The 19,391-nt window shown below is 35.8% G+C and overlaps 1 protein-coding gene across 1 annotated transcript; it reads left to right on the plus strand.

Moving 5' to 3' along the window:
* The first annotated feature begins 10,912 nt into the window (after window positions 1-10,912).
* LOC110865099 (NAC domain-containing protein 21/22) lies at window positions 10,913-17,484 on the plus strand. The gene is made up of 3 exons (XM_022114306.2): window positions 10,913-11,211; window positions 12,154-12,425; window positions 16,550-17,484. The coding sequence occupies exons 1-3, from the start codon at window positions 11,037-11,039 to the stop codon at window positions 17,141-17,143; spliced, it is 1,041 nt and encodes a 346-aa protein (XP_021969998.1). The 5' UTR covers window positions 10,913-11,036; the 3' UTR covers window positions 17,144-17,484.
* Window positions 17,485-19,391: the final 1,907 nt, after the last annotated feature.

Here is a 19,391-nt window from a genome sequence, read left to right on the forward strand (position 1 = left end):
TGGATTCTCTTATCGGCTCCGAGAGTTAATGATCTTTATATTCTCGACATGAGCCAGGCCATTACAACATCTGCACAAGTCACTTGCTTTGTCTCGAAAGCCACGGAAAAGGAGTCTATATCTTGGCACAGAAGAATGGGACACATTTACTTGAGAAAGATGAACCATTTGGTGAAAAATAATCTTGTGAACGGTGTACCTGTGAGAAGTTTTCATTTACAAGATATCTGTGTCTCGTGCCAAAAAGGGAAGCAAACAAAGAAGTCTCACCCTTTGAAGAAAATCAACACTGTCAGTATGCCTCTCGAACGTCTTCATATGGACCTTTTTGGACCTATGAAGCACAAGACAACATTCGGAGATGCTTATTGTCTAGTTGTTACTGATGATTATTCTAGATTTTCTTGGGTATCCTTCATGGCACACAAGAGTCAAACTCCTGGCTTCCTCAAGGATCTTCTTACAATGTTGGAGAATCTCTATTCGTTGAAAGTGAAGAGGATCCGAAGCGACAATGGAACCGAATTCAAGAATCAAGTTATGGATGAATTTTGTACTTCTAAAGGCATTCTTCATGAGTACAGTTCTCGTTATACTCCACAACAAAATGGTGTCGCGGAGAGGAAGAATCGAACGATTATAGAAACTGCAAGAACAATGTTAGTAGAGTCGGAACTCCCTATTCAATTCTGGGGGGAGGCTGTATCGGCTGCATGCTACACGTTAAACAGAGTTCTTATAGTAAAGAGACATGGCAAAACTTGCTTCGAACTCCTTCAGAAAAGGAAACCGGATCTTTCTTACCTTGAACCGTTTGGTGCTCCATGTACTATGATTGAGCCGGATGGAAAGTTTGGAGCGAAAGCTATCGAGGGTTTCTTCCTTGGATATGCTACTCCGAATTTTCGTGTTTGGAATCTGGCTACCAAAAAGATTGAGCTTTGGAGTGAAGTGAGGGTTCAAAGGTACACGAGTCCTGTTAGGGCTCCGGGTGACCCGTGGATGTTCGATTATGATGGACTATTTGACTCCTTCAATCTGCCAACCTTTGACGAAGAATCAGCAGCGGCTAGGATGTTGTTGGAAAGTGACAACGCTGCTGTCTCGCCTTTGGTTAGACCTATTGTTGTTGACCCCCAAGCTTCTTCGTCTGTCAACAATATGGTTCAAAATGAGGTTTATGAAGATGCTGCTGATTATAATGAATCTTCTGAAGATGATGAATATCATGATGCAGCTGAAGGATCTTCGGCTCCAGTTGCTCCTGTTCAAGGTGCCTCTGTTGATACACCTCATATGCAGAATGTAGACACTGCTGAAGGGAATGCATCCACCTCTACACACATTCCTGGTGTGGAGTTGGTTGTTGATCTTAATCTTAACAATTTGGGTATCAATGCACGTGTACCAGAAAATCCTGAAATGAGGATTCATGATACCCACCCCCAGCAGAATATTATAGGAGATGTCCATCGCGGTGTGCAGACGCGTAATCAGCTGAGAAACAACCGGAATGCTGGTTTGTATTCAGCTATAAGAGAATCTGGTCAACAAAATGACTGGTCCTTCGCGTGTTACGTGTCACAAGAAGAACCAAAATCGTGGAAAGAAGCGTTGAAAGACAGTGCTTGGGTTGAAGCCATGCAGGAAGAATTGCAGCAATTTCAAAAGCTTGGTGTTTGGAAGCTTGTTGAAAGACCTGAGAATTACAAGAAAATTGGCACTCGATGGGTTTTCAAATGCAAGAAAGACGACCGTGGAGTGGTTATTCGGAACAAAGCACGTTTAGTCGTTCAAGGTTTTCGACAGATAGAAGGGATCGACTACAACGAAGTCTATGCACCTGTTGCACGTCTGGAAGCCATTCGGATCTTTCTGGCTTATGCCTCATTCAAAGGATTTAAGGTTTACCAGATGGACGTGAAAAGTGCATTCTTACATGGTGTGGTTGAAGAAGAGGTGTACGTCGAACAGCCCCCAGGTTTTGAAGATCCTATCCATCCCGATCGGGTTTGGTTGCTCAACAAAGCTCTCTATGGTCTTCATCAAGCACCGCGAGCTTGGTATGCAACCTTATCTACCTATCTGCTGGAGAACGGTTTTCGAAGAGGTCTTATCGACTGTACTCTTTTCATCAAAGAACAAGATGGAGATCTTCTTCTGGTACAGGTATATGTTGATGATATTATTTTTGGTTCTACTAATGATGTCTTGTGTAGGAATTTCGAGCGCATTATGCAGGATAAATTCGAGATGAGTGCTATGGGGGAAATGACCTTATTCTTGGGCCTACAAGTGCAACAAACTGAGTCTGGGATATTCATCCATCAGACTAAATATGTTGGTGACATCTTGAGCCGGTTCCAGATGTCCGATGCAACGCCCATTGGTACCCCACTGCCACAAAATCACGGAATTACTCCAGACTTGAAGGGTGAAGCTGTTAGCCCCTCATACTATCGCGCAATGATCGGATCTCTTATGTACCTCACAGCATCAAGGCCAGACATAATGTATCCAACGTGCCTGCTTGCCAGATATCAAGTCAACCCGAAGGCCTCACATCTTGCAGCTGTAAAAAGGATTTTTCGTTATTTGAAGGGTTACCCTGACACCGGTCTATGGTACCCTAGGGATAATAACTTTGACTTCGCATTCAGTGATTCTGATCATGGCGGATGCAAAATCGACGGCAAATCCACAACGGCTGGATGTCAGTTTTTAGGAAATCGCCTAGTCACATGGCAGTGCAAGAAGCAGACGTGCGTCGCTACATCAACATGCGAAGCTGAATACATTGCTGCCTCAAGTTGTTGCTCCCAAGTTCTTTGGATCCAACAACAATTGCGGGACTACGGTTTTGAATTCCTAACTACTCCTATTTACGTTGATAATTCTGCTGCATTACAGATCACTAGAAATCCTGTGCAGCACTCAAAGACCAAACACATCGAAATCAAATATCACTTCATACGTGATTGCTTTGAGAAAAGGCTAATCGATGTTGTTAAGGTCCACACCGATGACCAACGTGTCGACCTTTTTACCAAAGCATTTGACAAATCAAGATTTGACTTTTTATTATTGGTAAACGGCATTAAGGTCAAGCAAGAGTAAACCAACATCGGAAAACCATTTTTGTAAATACCTTTGTGTTTTAAATTTGTCTTAGCTTATTGATTTTAGGGGGAGTAAATCCAAAATCTGAAAATCCAAAACATCGAAAAATTTCAAAAACACAAAAACAATAGAAAAACAAAAATGAGTTTCCTGGCGAGCAAAAGAGAAAATGATAGTACATCAGTGGTCTATTCAAACCTCTTTAAACCTTAAATGAAAAACGATAAGCAGCTCTATATAAGATGTATCGGTATGCTCACAATCATTTTAAAGTGTGCAGGGTGATATAAATCTTAATCGACTGAAGACCAGGTGGGAACCATTCATTGGCATATGGTCTTAGTACCGAAATTTCGTTTGATAGATTGCCGAGGTTCTGAGATATTCGGTCTTTATGCTGCTTATCATCTGGGTATCATGGTTGTATCTTTTACCGAAAAATAACGGGGACGCAAGTCTAGATCTTCCATGATACTATACATACGTGTACATAATACATACTGCATTCGACCTCAATAAGTGATAAACAATCACATGTCCTTATCAAATAAGTGATAAAATATCACATTTATCCGGGAGTCAAGTTCGTCTCTCTGCTGTACGAAAGTACTGACCTGTTCACGGACTTGCTCCTGTGCCCTCATGCATATGAAAATCAAGTTCCTCATCAATAAGTGATTATATCACATAGGGCTTGTTTTCAAATCAAAATAAGTGAGTATCTCACAACTTATACGGTCAAACAGATGATAATCGGTATACTCACCGGTAAGATGAATCCTCGTGCATACCTTGATACGGGAATGTGTCGTGATGTGGATGAACACCGGTCGGTAAGTATAAATCATACCTTAACGTATCCCCTCGCCATGATTACATCTGATAAGTTGAGTTTAAGTGGACAACAATACCGATAATTGTTATAGGATGCTTATTTTAATGTTAACTAACTGAACAACAAGAGTGTTTTGACATGACCGTACACTGATATGATTCTCTTACCCTCGAAACTCGCAAAAAGAATGTCTGTATATATTTACTGCTTAACTTTTATTGTCTTATTTTTAAACAGTTTCGTCGTTTGGTGCATATCAGCACGACATTAGCGATGATGTCGTTTGATAACACTCAAAGGATATTAAAATTGTTGTCTTTTAATTTCAAAAATACCAAAAAGATTTTAGGTGAGTTTTAATATAAACTTTATAAAAGCCAAAAAGATTTTATTTCTACTCTATTTTCGATCGTACGATGTTGGAGCTCGAGTCTTCGTTACCTGAAACCTGAACGAAAACCGAATTGACTAAATCTTCATAAACGGTCGAAATTTGCAAGCTTTGAAAGTTAAATCTAAAATTGAGAAATTTATTTAAACTTTCAAACTGTCGGACGGTGTTTGATTGTGACATGGTCATTCGTGTGTCATTTGTTTATACTAGCTATTCCAAGCAGTTGTTCTCATTACGCGTTTAGATAATTTGCATGTGCAGTTTCTAAAGGCTAAGAGAACATGGTCGATGACAAGCTTTGGAATGAAGACACGACATGAAGGCACTCAAAAGATGAAGATGATCGAGTTGCCGCGGACCATCATCAACACCACAAGGATCTTAAGCTTTGAAGATCAAGTCCTTCACGAGCATAACTCAAGGGGGAGCTTATGTTAAGGGGGAGTTTGTCAACACACTTCCTACATGACACGGGTAGTTTGTTGATACACTCTCTACTTTCAAGATGTGAAGACTTTGAAGATCCTCCGACATTGAAGACTTGAAAGGACATCAGAGTCTTGAAGACATGAAGATCAACGATGATCAAGATCGAGACAAATCTGCACCCATCGAAGATCGAGACAAAGCTACAGCCAAGGGGGAGTTTGTTGGTGCACTTGTGTCTGTACTTTGTCTGTATTCAGTCACGATGTAAACGATGTCCTTGTCAGTCCTGTAAGTTGACCAAGTCAACCGTCCTCCTGGTTTGACTTGTCCAAACAGTTAGAAAATGGTTGTCGAATGTTCTGTGTCGAAGGTTGGTCCATCGAAGGATTGCTTCTATCCTTCGATGACCTCGAAAGATATGTTACGAAGGATACTGTTGGACTTCGAAGGATATACAATCCTTCGAAGTATGTGTGAATCCTTCGATGGCTTTGACATCGATAGATGATCCTTCGATCATCTATCGGATCCTTCGGACAAGACAACCAGTGCTGGGTGTATATATACCCATGCAGTGTGTTCATTTCATTTTAGACAGAGAGACATAGAGTGACACAGACAGAAAGATTGACTCGAGAGATAGAGAGAGTATTCTGTCAAGAACACACACACACTTATAGAGAGTTTACAAAACTGATTTGTAAACATTGTGCTTGTAACCGAAACCTTCATTCGCATTAATACAAGTGGTGTTAATCGGTGAACCTTGTGTGTTTGTGTTTATGCTTGTCTCAACTCGGTTTGCATACTAGCTTGGATTCCGCACTCGCTAGTGTGTTACTATAACAAGGTTAAGGTATAACCTCATCCTCCACGAGGGACCTACAGCCATACCAAGTTACCGACATATACCATAACCTAGGAAAAAAAAAAGACTATATCCTACAAATCCCGACACTGGTAAATTTGAATCCGACCATTTTGTAGGACTTCTTTGCCAACAAAAAAAATCTGTCAGTAATCCGCCGCGAATTTAAGAATTCAGGTTTCGTGTTCGAGAATACGCTTCCAAGCTAGTTTGGTCTAGATCAGTCCGGTCTTATCCAGACACACTCTTAAACAACTCCACACCATATCAACTTCCTTACATGCTACAACTTTTGTCTCCGGCACACATATACAAAAGGAGAGTAACAAAGTATTAGACAAATGGGAAAGTCATTTACTGCATCAACTTTAGCCAAAATTTCTCATTTATATGTGATATCAGTTATGCAATATATTTGAATTTCACAACTATTGATCAATAGAATACGCAGACAAATGCTAGAAAATAACATACAATTTTTTTTGATGAGTTAATTGTCATTTTAGTCCATGTGGTTTGGGTCATTTTGCCAGTTTAGTCCAAAGGTTTCATTTTTAACATCTGGATCCAAAAAGGTTTAATCGTTGCCATTTTGGTCCAACTGACTTAACTCCATCCATATCTGTTAAGTCTGCCAAGGGCAATTTTGTCATTTCCTAATTTTATAATAGATCATTTATTATACCCCACCTCATCTAGTCATTTATATATATATATATATATATATATATATATATATATATATATATATATATATATATATGTTATTTTCATAAAAAAATAAACAAACAACGATGAAAACCGCCTATCTCTCTTCCTCTCTCTCACACACCTCCAGCCACACCACCACCCACCACCACACCACCACTACCACCATTCTAGTTACCACGATGAAAACCGCCTGTCAGGGACTATGGTGGCTCGTGACCACACCTGCTTCTTTTTGTGGGGGATTTTAAGAAAGATCAAGCGACGACGATGGTTAGATCCAGTGACCCACCGTCATCCTGCGAGCTCCGGTGAAAATCAAGTGGTCTGATTTACCTCTCCGAGTTTCGTACACACACTTGCATCACATTCACCCTCCATCTTCAAATCCGCACCCGAAACCCTAGTTTCTTTTAACACAAATTAATCACAGACAAGTTATTGTGATACAACATAACCATAGGGCTATTGTTCTACGTGCACCAACGAAAGGAATACATAAAACTGGACTTACAGTTTGCGAAGAGCGTTGGTAAAATCAAGGGTTCTGGTGCTTTCCGGCGACCAAGAACAATCCGTCAAACTCCGGTGCTAACCTGACGCTGTTTAGACGATTTAGGGTTAATTAAATGTGTGAAATCGTTTTGAGGAACTGATTAGGTGTTGTATATATAAGCAACTGACATATAACAAGATTTGTTTCGAGATTTTTAATTCTGTTTATATAATTACCGAAAATTGGAGATACAGTTCGATTACGGGTTGATTCGACTTACATAACGAGCTGAATTTATTCGGAATGACGTCCTGATTCAAGATCGTAAGTTTGCAAAATCGATTTCTGTGTTTTGTGTGAAGATCTCATAAGATCAGAGAGAGAGAGAGAGAGATCCAGTGAGATTGCGAACGCTGGCTTGGTGAGGCGGTGGTGGTAAGGCTGTGGTGGTGGTGGTGGCAGTGGTGGCGATGGTGTTAGTGTTGGTGATGGTGTTAGTGGTGAAGATGGAGGGTGAATGTGATGCAGGTTATGTATTTCTTTATTTATTATATATAAATAGTGAGAGTAATATTAAAGGGTTAATTAAAATAGTTTGGGAAATGACAAAATTGCCCTTGAGTTAACAGAACTGAATAGATGGGGTTAAGTCAGTTGGATCAAAAAGGCAACAAAGAAACCTTTTTGGATCCAGGTGTTAAAAATGAAACCTTTGGACTAAACTGGCAAAATGGTCCAAACCACAGAGACTAAAATGGCAATTAACTCTTTTTTGACATAGGAATACCTTTTCTTTTATTCTATTTTTGAGAGTAAGATTCTTTGCTTTGCATCAAATTATCATTATCATCGGAAACAAATTTTCCTACTCGCTTTTTTTTTTTTTTACCAAAAGCAACTCTCCTAGGGGGTGTATCGATTAGTTGAAGGGCCTCTAAGAGAAGTCATTTTATTTTACGCCAATGGTAGAGTAATATCATGGTATAGACTAGAAAATGGGATACGAAATTGGACTTGTTGAATTTGCACAGTATTATTTTACGCCTTAGGTCCTCGTTGGATGAATCAAGGGCTCTTTGGAAGGGGCTCAAAAACCATGCCCATAGTCGCTACCTTAACCAAAAGGAGGGGATTTTAAAGGAAGCATTTTGATGTAGACTAGAAAATGGGATACGAAATTGGACTTGTTGATTCTCACAGAATGTCAGGAACAATTCTTCCAAAATTCGTTGATTCATGAAGAATACCGAAAATTGGGGGCTTCACACACAAAACACTCAACAGTGAATTGGGAGAGAAAAATGACTTTTCATATAATTCCAAACTGATTAGCTTCCTCCCATTACATCCATATAAATAATAACGTAAATTGAAAACTAGCTTCAAAACACACACTTGGGCCAAAAGCTAGAACGAAATAAAAGTCCACGAAAAGCACTAAAAACATAAAAAAAAAATAACTCATAGAAATTAGCGTTTTGGGGCCTGAACGATGACCCAAACCACCTACGGTTGTTTGTAGAAAGATGGGCTTTGTTCTCACGATCGATTCGCCTGGTCGCACGTCCAAAACGGACACCTGTAGCCCAAGTTAGAGCCATTTTAGTGAAGCTCCTTTTCTCACGCGATCTTGTGCCTCCAAATACAAGGTGACCCGCTCCTCCACACTGGAGGCCGCATCACATTTCAATGAATGAAATGGAGCATTATCGAAGTCAGTTTGTTGCCTTGGACGACATGATCGAGTTGGTAAGGATTAAAACACATGTCGCCGCGGGTGTTTTTAAATCCATTTCTTAAATTATGTAATTTGACGGTTTTTAATTATAATTAGTTGTTTTACATGTCGGACGCGAGTGTTTTTATTTCTTGCTTTAAAAAAATATTTTTTTTAATGCAACCTTTTACCAACGACATGTCATCACTAAAGGTTGTTTTAATTTAATTTATTTAAATTTAATCAAACATATTTTAAGCAACCTTTTAGTGAATGAAAAACTTTTTTCACGACGAACTTGTTGGCATAAAACATTTAGCGATGGCATGTTGTTGGTAAAGGTTGTACCGACGACATGTCGTCGATAAAGCCTATCGTATCAGATGACTATTCTTATAGTGGCATAAACGCTAAATAGACCCATTTACAATTTAACTTATATGTAATCATTTATGTATGTAGGGAAAAGGTAAAAAAAGAACCACATTGAGTTGTGAGAACCATGAGAACTAGGTCTTCCAGAAGGTTTTTATATTTTTTTTTCAAAAATCTTTAAAAAAATCACTTGTTTCTAAAAAAAATAAAAATTAAAAAAAAAATGTCTTATGCAAAAATTTACATCAGGTGTAAAAAAACATTTCATCGCCGTAACAAAATTTATATCAGACGTAAACAAACTTACATCAGCCGTAACTATCGACTTGACAAATTTTTTTAACAGATGTTTTTATAATATTTCATCTATGTTTATCCAAAAAATCGTGGCCCAATTTGCGTGGAAAATAGGAGTTCTCATGGTTTTCACAACTCGTGGTGGTTCTTAATTGAACCGAAGCCTATGTATGCATCTTTATATATTTTGTGTCTACACATAAACCATATATACATTAATCTTAAAGATATAAAAGTATAATGTAGAAATGTCATCTTCCCTGCATAACAATATTTAGATACAATATACATAATTGTATATATATTACTATTATTTCATTCAAATATTAATACATCATGTTTACATCACACTTAAATACTTGTGTTTTGTTACTTGATAGAATACTTCACCATATATAATCATATATATGTTATTAACAATATTTTTGATGCGCGCCTTAGTGTGGAGGAGCGGGCCATTTTGTATTTGGAGGCCCAAGATCGTGTAACAAAAGGGGCTTCACTAAAATGGCTCTAACCTGGGCTACGAGGGTCCGTTTTGGGCGTGCGACCAGGCGAAACGAACGTGGGAACGAGCTCCATCTTGCTGCAAATGGCCTACGGTGGTTTGGGTCATTTTGTTTACATTTTTATGTTTTTTGAAGTATTTTGTGCATTTTGTTTTTGGACTTGTTTTTGGACTTGTATTTGGCCTGTTGTCTTTTTGAGGCCCATTTCGAATTTCGGTTTCTATTTATATGTCCCTCTAGTAATATGAATTATCAGACTTGAATTTTGACATAATTGATTTTTCACTTCAAATTCTGTGCCTTTTGGGTGGAATCTTGGGGGTTGGGGAAAAACACACGGATATTCTTTGAATCAACGTGTTTGATCTTCGTTTCCGTATCACGCGCTACATCAATTTTTTAAGTACTTAGTGTCTTGTACATGTAGATTCAACCCAAATAGATAAGAGGATCTTCATGACCTTTTAGGAGGGAAACTAAATCAAAACAAGTCATGCAACTATTAGTTCTCTCTTTTATCTTTAATCTTAGGAGGTGCTTTCTATGTTACAAAAGAAAAAAAAATTTATTAAACAAAAAGGATGCTCACCCTTTTCACTTTTTGATCTACAAAAGAATATTTTATTCTAGTTTTGCCACAAGAATGCAAACTTTTATTGCAGCAAGTTAAGAACTGCCAGTTAAAACAAGAAAACTGGAACTTCATTGCCTCTAGACCCTCACTTTTTGAAAAGGACAAACTGATATATGGTTTTATATGCTTGTGACAAAATAACTTCAAAGTTTTAAAATCTATGGTACAAGAATGTATGTAAGAACTAAGGTTGTATTCAGGGGCGGATCCAGGGATGTTTTGGGGGTTCCTAGGAACCCCCTCGGTTTGGAAAAAATGAAAAAAATTAGTGGAAACCTTATATGATTTGGAAAAAATAATGAGAATTAACCAAAAGAAACCCGGTGAAAAAAATTGTTGGATCCACCACTGGTCGTACTTGTATAAGACTTTCGACTTTGCACGAAAACGTATATCTTAAGATTCAGATTAGGTGAGAGCTTCTTAGAACCATCCTCCTCCTCCTCTTTCTTTTTATAAATGTAAGTTAGAAGTTATATATTCCAAACTTGTTGACAAGAAAAATTCAAACTCTCCCTACCAAACCTTATCACTGAATTCCTATTAACACTAACACCTCCCCTTTATTTTCACCTCTTTTGATCAAAATGATGGTACAGGTAGTTTAATTAGTTGTACCTTTAGATAACTATCTTATAGAAAAAGGTAGTAGATATGGAAGGAGAAGTGAAAAAGGATGCAGAAACACTTCCTCCAGGGTTTCGATTTCATCCAACAGACGAAGAACTCATCACTTCTTATCTTATAAACAAGATACAAGATTCTAGTTTTACTGCAAGGGCAATTACTGATGTTGATCTCAACAAATGTGAACCTTGGGATCTTCCTGGTAAGTGCTTATAGCTTTCCTCTCTTTAACAACTAGCATGATCAAATCTATTGCTCTAATTCTACTAGCGTTACATGCAAGACCAATATATTAATAACTAAAAGGGCAAACTGGAACGTATACATAATTATTTCACCTTACTTTTCCCTTTAAAATTTCCTTTTAGAAAAATAAAACCTAGGGTTTTGTTTTCTTGAAGTTTATTTTATCTGTGTGATTATATAGCAAGTAAAGTTGATTCAGGACTTCATTTTTTTAGCAAGAGCTGTTTTCATTTCATAGATTATGTATGTAGATAATTTCTTAATCATCACTATTATTACTACCCATTAATTTCAAAGAAAAAAATGGCAAAAAGGGAACTATATTTCAATCATTAATTTGATAAGGTAAATAAGATGAACTTTGTTTGCAATAAAAAAAAAAGAAAGAAAACCACTAAGAAGAAGAATTTCTTTTTAATTATTATCGATGGAACTTATTGTTAATATTAATTTTTTTTACAATATAGATTTTACTCTTCTAAATACAGTTGGATTTCATGATATGGTATACCGGAATAATGATTTATATTTCCTAGAAAAAGATCACAGTTTGTTGCATATTAAAATAATCAGAATTGGTAGGAAAATAAAAATCTCAAAGAAGATTTACATGCAGGAGATAATATTTCGTGCAAGTCAATTCTTGTAGTAAGATATGTTAACCACACCTTCGTTTTTCTCAACAAACTAATAGAAAATCACCCGTTGAGTAAATATGCATGATAATCCACTCGCACACTCAAACAACACATTAATTTTGTTTACTTATGTAAGAATAGAGCTCTACGTGACATGAATATCTCATCATTCTAAGTATTTCAAGAGTAATATCATCTGAAATACCACAAATATAAATAATGATCGGGTAGTTAATGTTGTGGAAACAAATTTGAAACAGGAAAGGCAAAAATGGGAGAGAAAGAATGGTATTTCTTCAGCCTAAGAGATAGGAAATACCCAACAGGAGTGAGAACAAACAGAGCCACCACTACTGGATACTGGAAGACCACTGGAAAGGACAAAGAGATCTTCAATGGTGCTACCTCAGAGATTGTTGGTATGAAGAAAACTTTGGTGTTTTATAGAGGGAGAGCCCCCCGTGGCGAGAAAACCAACTGGGTTATGCATGAGTATCGCGTTCACGCCAAATCTGTGTTTCGGTCTTCCAAGGTACCTAGCTAAGGTTGCACTTATTTGTTAGTCCATCATAAGCTTTTAAAAGTTGTTTCAAAATAATCACTTAGAAAACTAACATTTTTCAGGAGTTTTTTTTTTTTCCTAAACTAGTGTAGATACGAAAAGTATTTACCTATTTGGGTACTTTGAAAAATATTTACCTAGTTGGGTATTTTTCTATATCCCTTTAATTTTTTTACCTAATTTATACATTTCTTTTTATTTTTCTACCCAAAGTTAAATTAGGTTACTCACAGAATTAGAATCAGCAAAAATATGAGTAATTAATTTTTGTAAAAAAATAAAAAATTATGCAAATATTCAAAAAAAAAAAAACCTGCAAAAATTCTACAAAAAAATCTGTGAAAAATCCACAAAAAATCTGCAAAAATATATTAAAAAAGTCTACAATAATTCTGCACAGTTAATAAAAATCTGCAAAAAATATTATAAAAAACCATATAATCTACACTAGTTTGGGAAAAAACTCCATTTAATTTCTTTATCCGTTTTATTTTCTTTTTATAACCTGAAATTGTCTAGGCCCCGTTTTAACTAAGCTCATAAAAAAAAATAAAACAATAAATTCACAAATTTACTCCCCTAAGTTATATCGATTAAGTGATAGTAATCTGGTGGAATGTTTGATATTTCAAACAAGTTTATTTAAACTCAAGCAATTTATAAAATAAAGTTACAAATTTCGAATTTCTTGAAATTTGAGTTTTGAGAAAAGATCCTAAGTATTTTAATTATTTCAATTTTATTAATAGTGATTATTTCTCCAATATTCTGTACGTATAAGTAGTTTGGTTTTTTTTTATAGATATTAACCCCAAACGAACTACACAATCTGGACCATCAAATCCACCAACTATTACCCTATATATTATATGGTTTTTTTATAATATTTTTTTGCCGATTTTTTTTAACTTTGCAGAATTTTTTATGGTAAAGTTTTTTAATATATTTTGCAGATTTTTTGTGGATTTTTTTGTAGAATTTGTGCAGATTTTTTTTTTTTTTTGAATATTTGCAGAATTTTTTATTTTTTTACAAAAAATAATTACTCATATTTTTGCTGATTCTAATTCTGTGAGCAATCTAATTTTACTTTGGGTAGAAAAATAAAAAGAAATGTATAAATTAGATAAAATATTAAAGAGATATAGAAAACTACCCAAATAGGTAAATATTTTTCAAAGTACCCAAATAGTTAAATACTTTTTGTATCTACACTAGACAAGTATTTCGAAAATCGTCGGAAAATGGTTTTTCTAAGTCAGTCAAGCACATACTATACATTATTATATGTATTATTATTATTTATTATGTTGTTGTTTTGTATTATTATTATTGTTATATACAAATATGTGTGTATATTTATTATTATTATTATATTTATATATCTATTATAAGAATGTTATATATTTATATCTATTTATTATTATTATTATTATTATTATTATTATTATTCATATATACCATTTATTATTACTATTATTAGTAATTTTATTATTATTTTATAATATTATTAAGATAATAATTAAATACATAATAAGGGAAAAGATCAAATAGAAAGTTTATTTTGGCTAGGAAGTGTAGGAAGCAATAGGATTATGACATGTGGAAAAATTTAAAATAAAGAGTAAGGGTATTTTAGTCAATCATATCATTTTCTTCTTCCTTCTTCTTCCCATTAACATCAAAACCCACCATTTTCAAAACCCACCATCTTCAACCATTTCTTCACTTTCTATCTCAATAATCACTACATTATAGTGCGATTTTCGTCACAAATCAATTATTCAAACACCCGATCAACGTGTTCTTCAGCTTTTTTTGAAGAAAACCCAGTTTAATTTCATACAAAATCTCGTTTTTTCTAGTGATTTTGAAGATAATCACTCGATTTGTTCGATTCGATCTCTGATAAGTGTTTCAATTATTCAAATTTCGTCAATCGTTGAAGAAACCGACTTCGATCCATGTAAGAAATTCTTTAATTTCATTTTTTTTATTTGGGTTTTTTATTTATTCATTGCGTTTTACGATCTTGGCGGGGGTCCGGGGACGGCAGCCCCTGGCGGGGTCCAAGGGGCAAAGCCCCTGGCTGGGGTTGAATTGCTTTAATAAAAATGCATCAGAAATTTAATTTTCCAGAAATTGCCTCATTTTGAAGATAGTAATTCGTAGACAGTTTTTTGATTTGCTATTCTCTGGTTCAGACAGATTCACAGACAGGTCAGGTTGTGTCCATTGCGTTTTAGAAATAAGAGAGTTTTATGTGTTTTCTGGCCATTGCGTTTTAGAAAAAAAGACATTTTTGAAGTGTTTTTAGTTCATTGCGTTTTAGGTAAACAGATTTTTATTTGTTTTCAGTCTATTGCGTTTTAGAAAATACACTTTCTTTTGTGTTTTTAGGCCATTGCGTTTTAATAATAAGACATTTTTATGTGTTTTTTGGCTATTGTGTTTTAGATAAACACATTTTTGAAGTGTTTTTAATTATTGCGTTTTAGGTAAAACACATTTTTGAAGTGTTTTTAGTTATTGCGTTTTAGGTAAAACACATTTTTATGCTTTTTCAGTCTATTGCGTTTTAGAAAACAGTCATTTTAAGTGTTTTCTGGCCATTGCGTTTTAGAAATAAGACATTTCTTTTGTGTTTTTTGTGCATTGCGTTTTAGGTAAAACACATTTTTATGTGTTTTCAGTCCATTGCGTTTTAGAAAGCACACTTTCTTTTGTGTTTTTAGGCTATTGCGTTTTACAAATAAGACATTTCTTTGTGTTTTCTGGCCATTGCGTTTTACAAATAAGTCATTTTTTGTGTTTTTGGTGCATTGCGTTTTAGAAAAATGTCATTTTTTAGGTTTTTTTTCCATTGCGTTTTACGTAACTGGGGGTTTTTCTATTGCGTTTTACGCAACTGGGTTTTAAATTTTTTTTTAAATATAGCAATAGTATACTCGTTTTAAAGATAAAAAAACGCTCGTTTTTTTGGTGCAATTTTTATAAAAAAAAGAATGTCGTATGAAAGAGTTATTAACGTTTAAAAATGGGGGGAATTGGAAAAGAGAGAAACTATTGGCTTTGATTGACTAGAATGCCTCTAAACAAACTCACGCGCCTCTTTTCTTTCCTTCAATTTCTCTGATTTAATCTTAGCCATTGAGACCATGTGTAGTGGTTAAGAAAAATAATGCCCCCATCATGGGGCATTATCCGACACGTGCCATCCCAGTCAGCATGGGGCATTATTGCAAAAGTGGTGTAGTGGGCATAATGCCTAATAATGCCTCTACCAATCATTAAACAAAAAAAAAACTATTTTCTCATTGGCTAGTCAAACCCAGTCAAACCTTCCACAATCCATTTTAGGCGTTTTCATTAAAACGCCAAACCATTTTTTTTTTTTTGCCCTATAATGCCCTATGTAATGAGGAAGGGGGTGTTTTTTTTGCCCTACAATGCCCCACTACACATGGTCTGATTAACTAAATGGATGATCAAAATCACTTCCTAGCCTTCCTAGCCAAATAAACTTCTATTGTATCTCCACCTTACATAATAATACTAATAAAACAATATTAATGATTTTCGTAATAACAATAATAAAAATTAGTATATAAAAAGATAAAAATTAGTATATAAAAAGATTATAATAAAAGGTTGTTGGTATTTTCAAACAATTTTCCAACAAAAAAGAGTAATAGTTTTATAAACTATTTTGTCCGAATTTTCCGACGACTTTTTTTTTGCCGGTATATTGTCATAATTGTGTCGCTATAATTAATTTGTTTTCTTTGTCAGAAAGTTCCCCTTTTCTAGTTGTGCACAACAAATGACACTAACATACATCTCTTTGAAATCACACATATTATTATAAAAATTCAATACTTTTTCTTTTTGGCATAAAAAGGGTGTATATATGTTGATTGGGTCTCAAACAGATCCATACATATTACAAACTAATATATTTATGCCTGTATGCAACAATATAATCATAATAAATGTTTACTTCATGGTAGTATATTCTTCTAAGACTTTCTCGATTTTTTTGGGTCGAGGTCTTAATAGGTACAACATCTCTACATTGTTTGTTTTATATGTAGGATGAGTGGGTTGTGTGTCGGGTTTTCCAAAAGAGCGTTGGTGGCAAGAAGTATCCATCGTCCAGCCATTCGCGAGTCATGATTAATCCCTACCACCTTGAGATTGGTCCAGCTTCAGGAATTCATGTGCCTCCCCAAATCATGACATCAGATCCAAGTTATCAATTTCCATATGGGGTTGGAAGAAGTTACATGACTAATGCTGATATTCCGGAGTTTTCAAGGGTTTTTAGAGGCACCACGAATATGCCTCTCAACCAAACCCAATTGAACTATCCCAACGCAGATGGATCTGAACTCTTTAGTATTTCCGGGCTGAATCTAAACCTAAGAGGATCAACTTCAACACAAATGACTATGAGACCAATATTGGCACAACCACCACCACCACCAGGAGCAACATCCTCACTACAACCACAGCCGCAAGAAGATGTAGCTAATTCCTCGATGCTCATAAGTAGTACTCGTGGACATGAAAATGTGGAACCCATGGGTTATGATCATGGGGATATGAGTGCCAATGGAGACGGGCTCGTCAATAATAGGTTCATGAATATGGACCATGACCTTGAAAATTTCTGGGCTCCCTATTGACTATTGATAGTTGAAGGAAGATACTCTCTAAAGGTCGGTTGAATGGCATGAATGAAATTATTAGATGCATGAGTTCAATTCTTCAAAATTTACCGGCCTCCCTATTGAATAGATAGGGTAATAAGTTATTTTATGTTAGTTTGGTAGTTGGTGGTGTTTTTTTTTATTTTCTTATAAGTCCTATTAGATTTCTCTATATTTAATGTCATCAATAGACCATCACATAAATAGGTTTGTGGGGAAGAGCCACATATAGATATGTAAGGATAACTGCCTCCCAAACTTTTTACGATATCCTGCAACTGTGAAATATGAATTTATGTTATATGTTTTTGGTTGTTTATGTTGAACTAATATAAGTTTTTTTTGGAAAAAATCCTTTTTAAGATTGCATGACATTCTTGATTATGTTAAGCGCCAACATTGCGGTATTAAAGCCAGGCACAACCTTAAACTTTCCTGATCCCTTTTGTTCTTCATTCACAATGACTAACAATGCCTCTAGAACTACTTAACCTCTCATTCTGGTGTTTATGTTAGAATTATTAAACTAGTTATGTTATATATATGTTGTAAGTTTCGGATATATTTATAACTAGGACCGCTTATTAGAATTAATATGATATGTATGTATGATGATCAAGGGATAAGCGGGAGTTCGGCTTTCAAATAACTGTTATAAGCAGTTACCCGCCAAAACTCCCGGGAACCGCCAAAACACTATGTATATAATCAAATGCACCGGCATGTATGCAGGGTACCAAGACATTTCTGTACCGATTTGTCCATTCGATTGTTTAATTTCTGCACACACACACACATCCTTTGTTATTCTGTTCTTGTTCTTGTTGTTCACTTACTGCACACAACAATGGAAAACACGGAGAACATGAAGTTTACAAATTCCGCTGCTGATGTGGGTCATTTTCCCCAACAAAGTGGTATCAGAGCGATGCCGGGAAAGATGAAACACAACGAAATTAAACCAACGTCTACACTACTCCCGTGTCAACACTGCACGGATGAAGCAAAGAAAAGAAACAACCGAAATCCACTGGAGAAGATATGTTATTACTGCCGTCAACCGGGGCACAAGATCCACGCGTGCAAAAGGAAGGAAACTGACGAGGCCACACAATTAATAAGACAGGCAATAAACGAAGGAATACAGGAACAAGATGGAAGAATCGGCAGTCATCAAGAGATGATCGTCGTTGGTACCGAAGGAGGATTATGGAACGATATCTGGTACGTAAGTTCAGTATTCAAGCATCATATTGCCGGAAACCTAAACGTATTCAAAAGAATCAAACATATAATTGGGGTGAACACTCGCACGGGGGAACATAATTTTCTTTTCACGAGGGGGGTTGGATCGATAGAAATAAAAAACGGAAATGAAAACATGAGGATTCAAAGCGTTTTTTATTCACCGGAACTCGATCGGAATGTATTGAGTTTAGACCAATTGACGTTACAAGGATTCACGGTCAAGAAGGCCGGTGATACTTGTAGAATTTATCCAATGTTTTCATGTCCGGTGAACAATTCGTTTAACGAAACAAGTGGGATGACTCGGGAAGAAGAGTTGGGTTTGCAAGAAAAATGTGACACTCGAGGTTTTTCCGAACGATCACCTTGTAATATTTCGTGTGTATATAAATATTATTAAATGGAAACGTGATTTTGCATGATATGTGATGTATGTATGTATTGTATATATATATATTTATATGAGAGCCGAAACCACGACCCGAGACCATGACTCGCAACCGGGCGGTTGCGAGTGGGCCTTTGGGCCGTAACCGGTTTGGGTCGAAACCCCAAGCCCAACCCGAAACATCCCCTTGTATATATATCCCACCTTTCCCCCACTTCTTCCATTTTACACACACAAACACTCCTCAAACTTTCTCTCTACTAGAAACCCTCAACAACACACCCCAATCCCTTCCTATTTTCGGTTCAAGCAAAGATCCCGGACAAGAAACTCGGTCAAGACTATCACTCGGACATTCCATCTTCTTGGTTCTCTTTTCTTTGTTTTCGGCTCCTCCTTTCATAACCGGTTAGTACTACCTTTTGTGTTATCTTTTGTGCATAGAAATTATGTGTGATTAATAAACTAGAAAAATGTTTTGTTAGTAAGTTTATGCAAGATTATTAGGTTGTTTTGTAAAGTTTGTGAATATGTGTTAACATGACTAAAATGACATGATATTGGTAGTTTACAAGTGTTCATAGCCAA

This window comes from Helianthus annuus, chromosome 6 (assembly GCF_002127325.2).
Source record: "Helianthus annuus cultivar XRQ/B chromosome 6, HanXRQr2.0-SUNRISE, whole genome shotgun sequence".
Classification (NCBI taxonomy): domain Eukaryota; kingdom Viridiplantae; phylum Streptophyta; class Magnoliopsida; order Asterales; family Asteraceae; genus Helianthus; species Helianthus annuus.

What these genes read in the sequence shown, in the direction of transcription:
- LOC110865099 (XM_022114306.2), top strand. Translation starts at nt 11,037, where the DNA reads ATGGAAGGAGAAGTGAAAAAGGATGCAGAAACACTTCCTCCAGGGTTT. An exon ending in TGAACCTTGGGATCTTCCTG is followed by an intron (nt 11,212 to 12,153) that starts GTAAGTGCTTAT and finishes AATTTGAAACAG; the next exon opens with GAAAGGCAAAAATGGGAGAG. An exon ending in CTGTGTTTCGGTCTTCCAAG is followed by an intron (nt 12,426 to 16,549) that starts GTACCTAGCTAA and finishes TTTTATATGTAG; the next exon opens with GATGAGTGGGTTGTGTGTCG.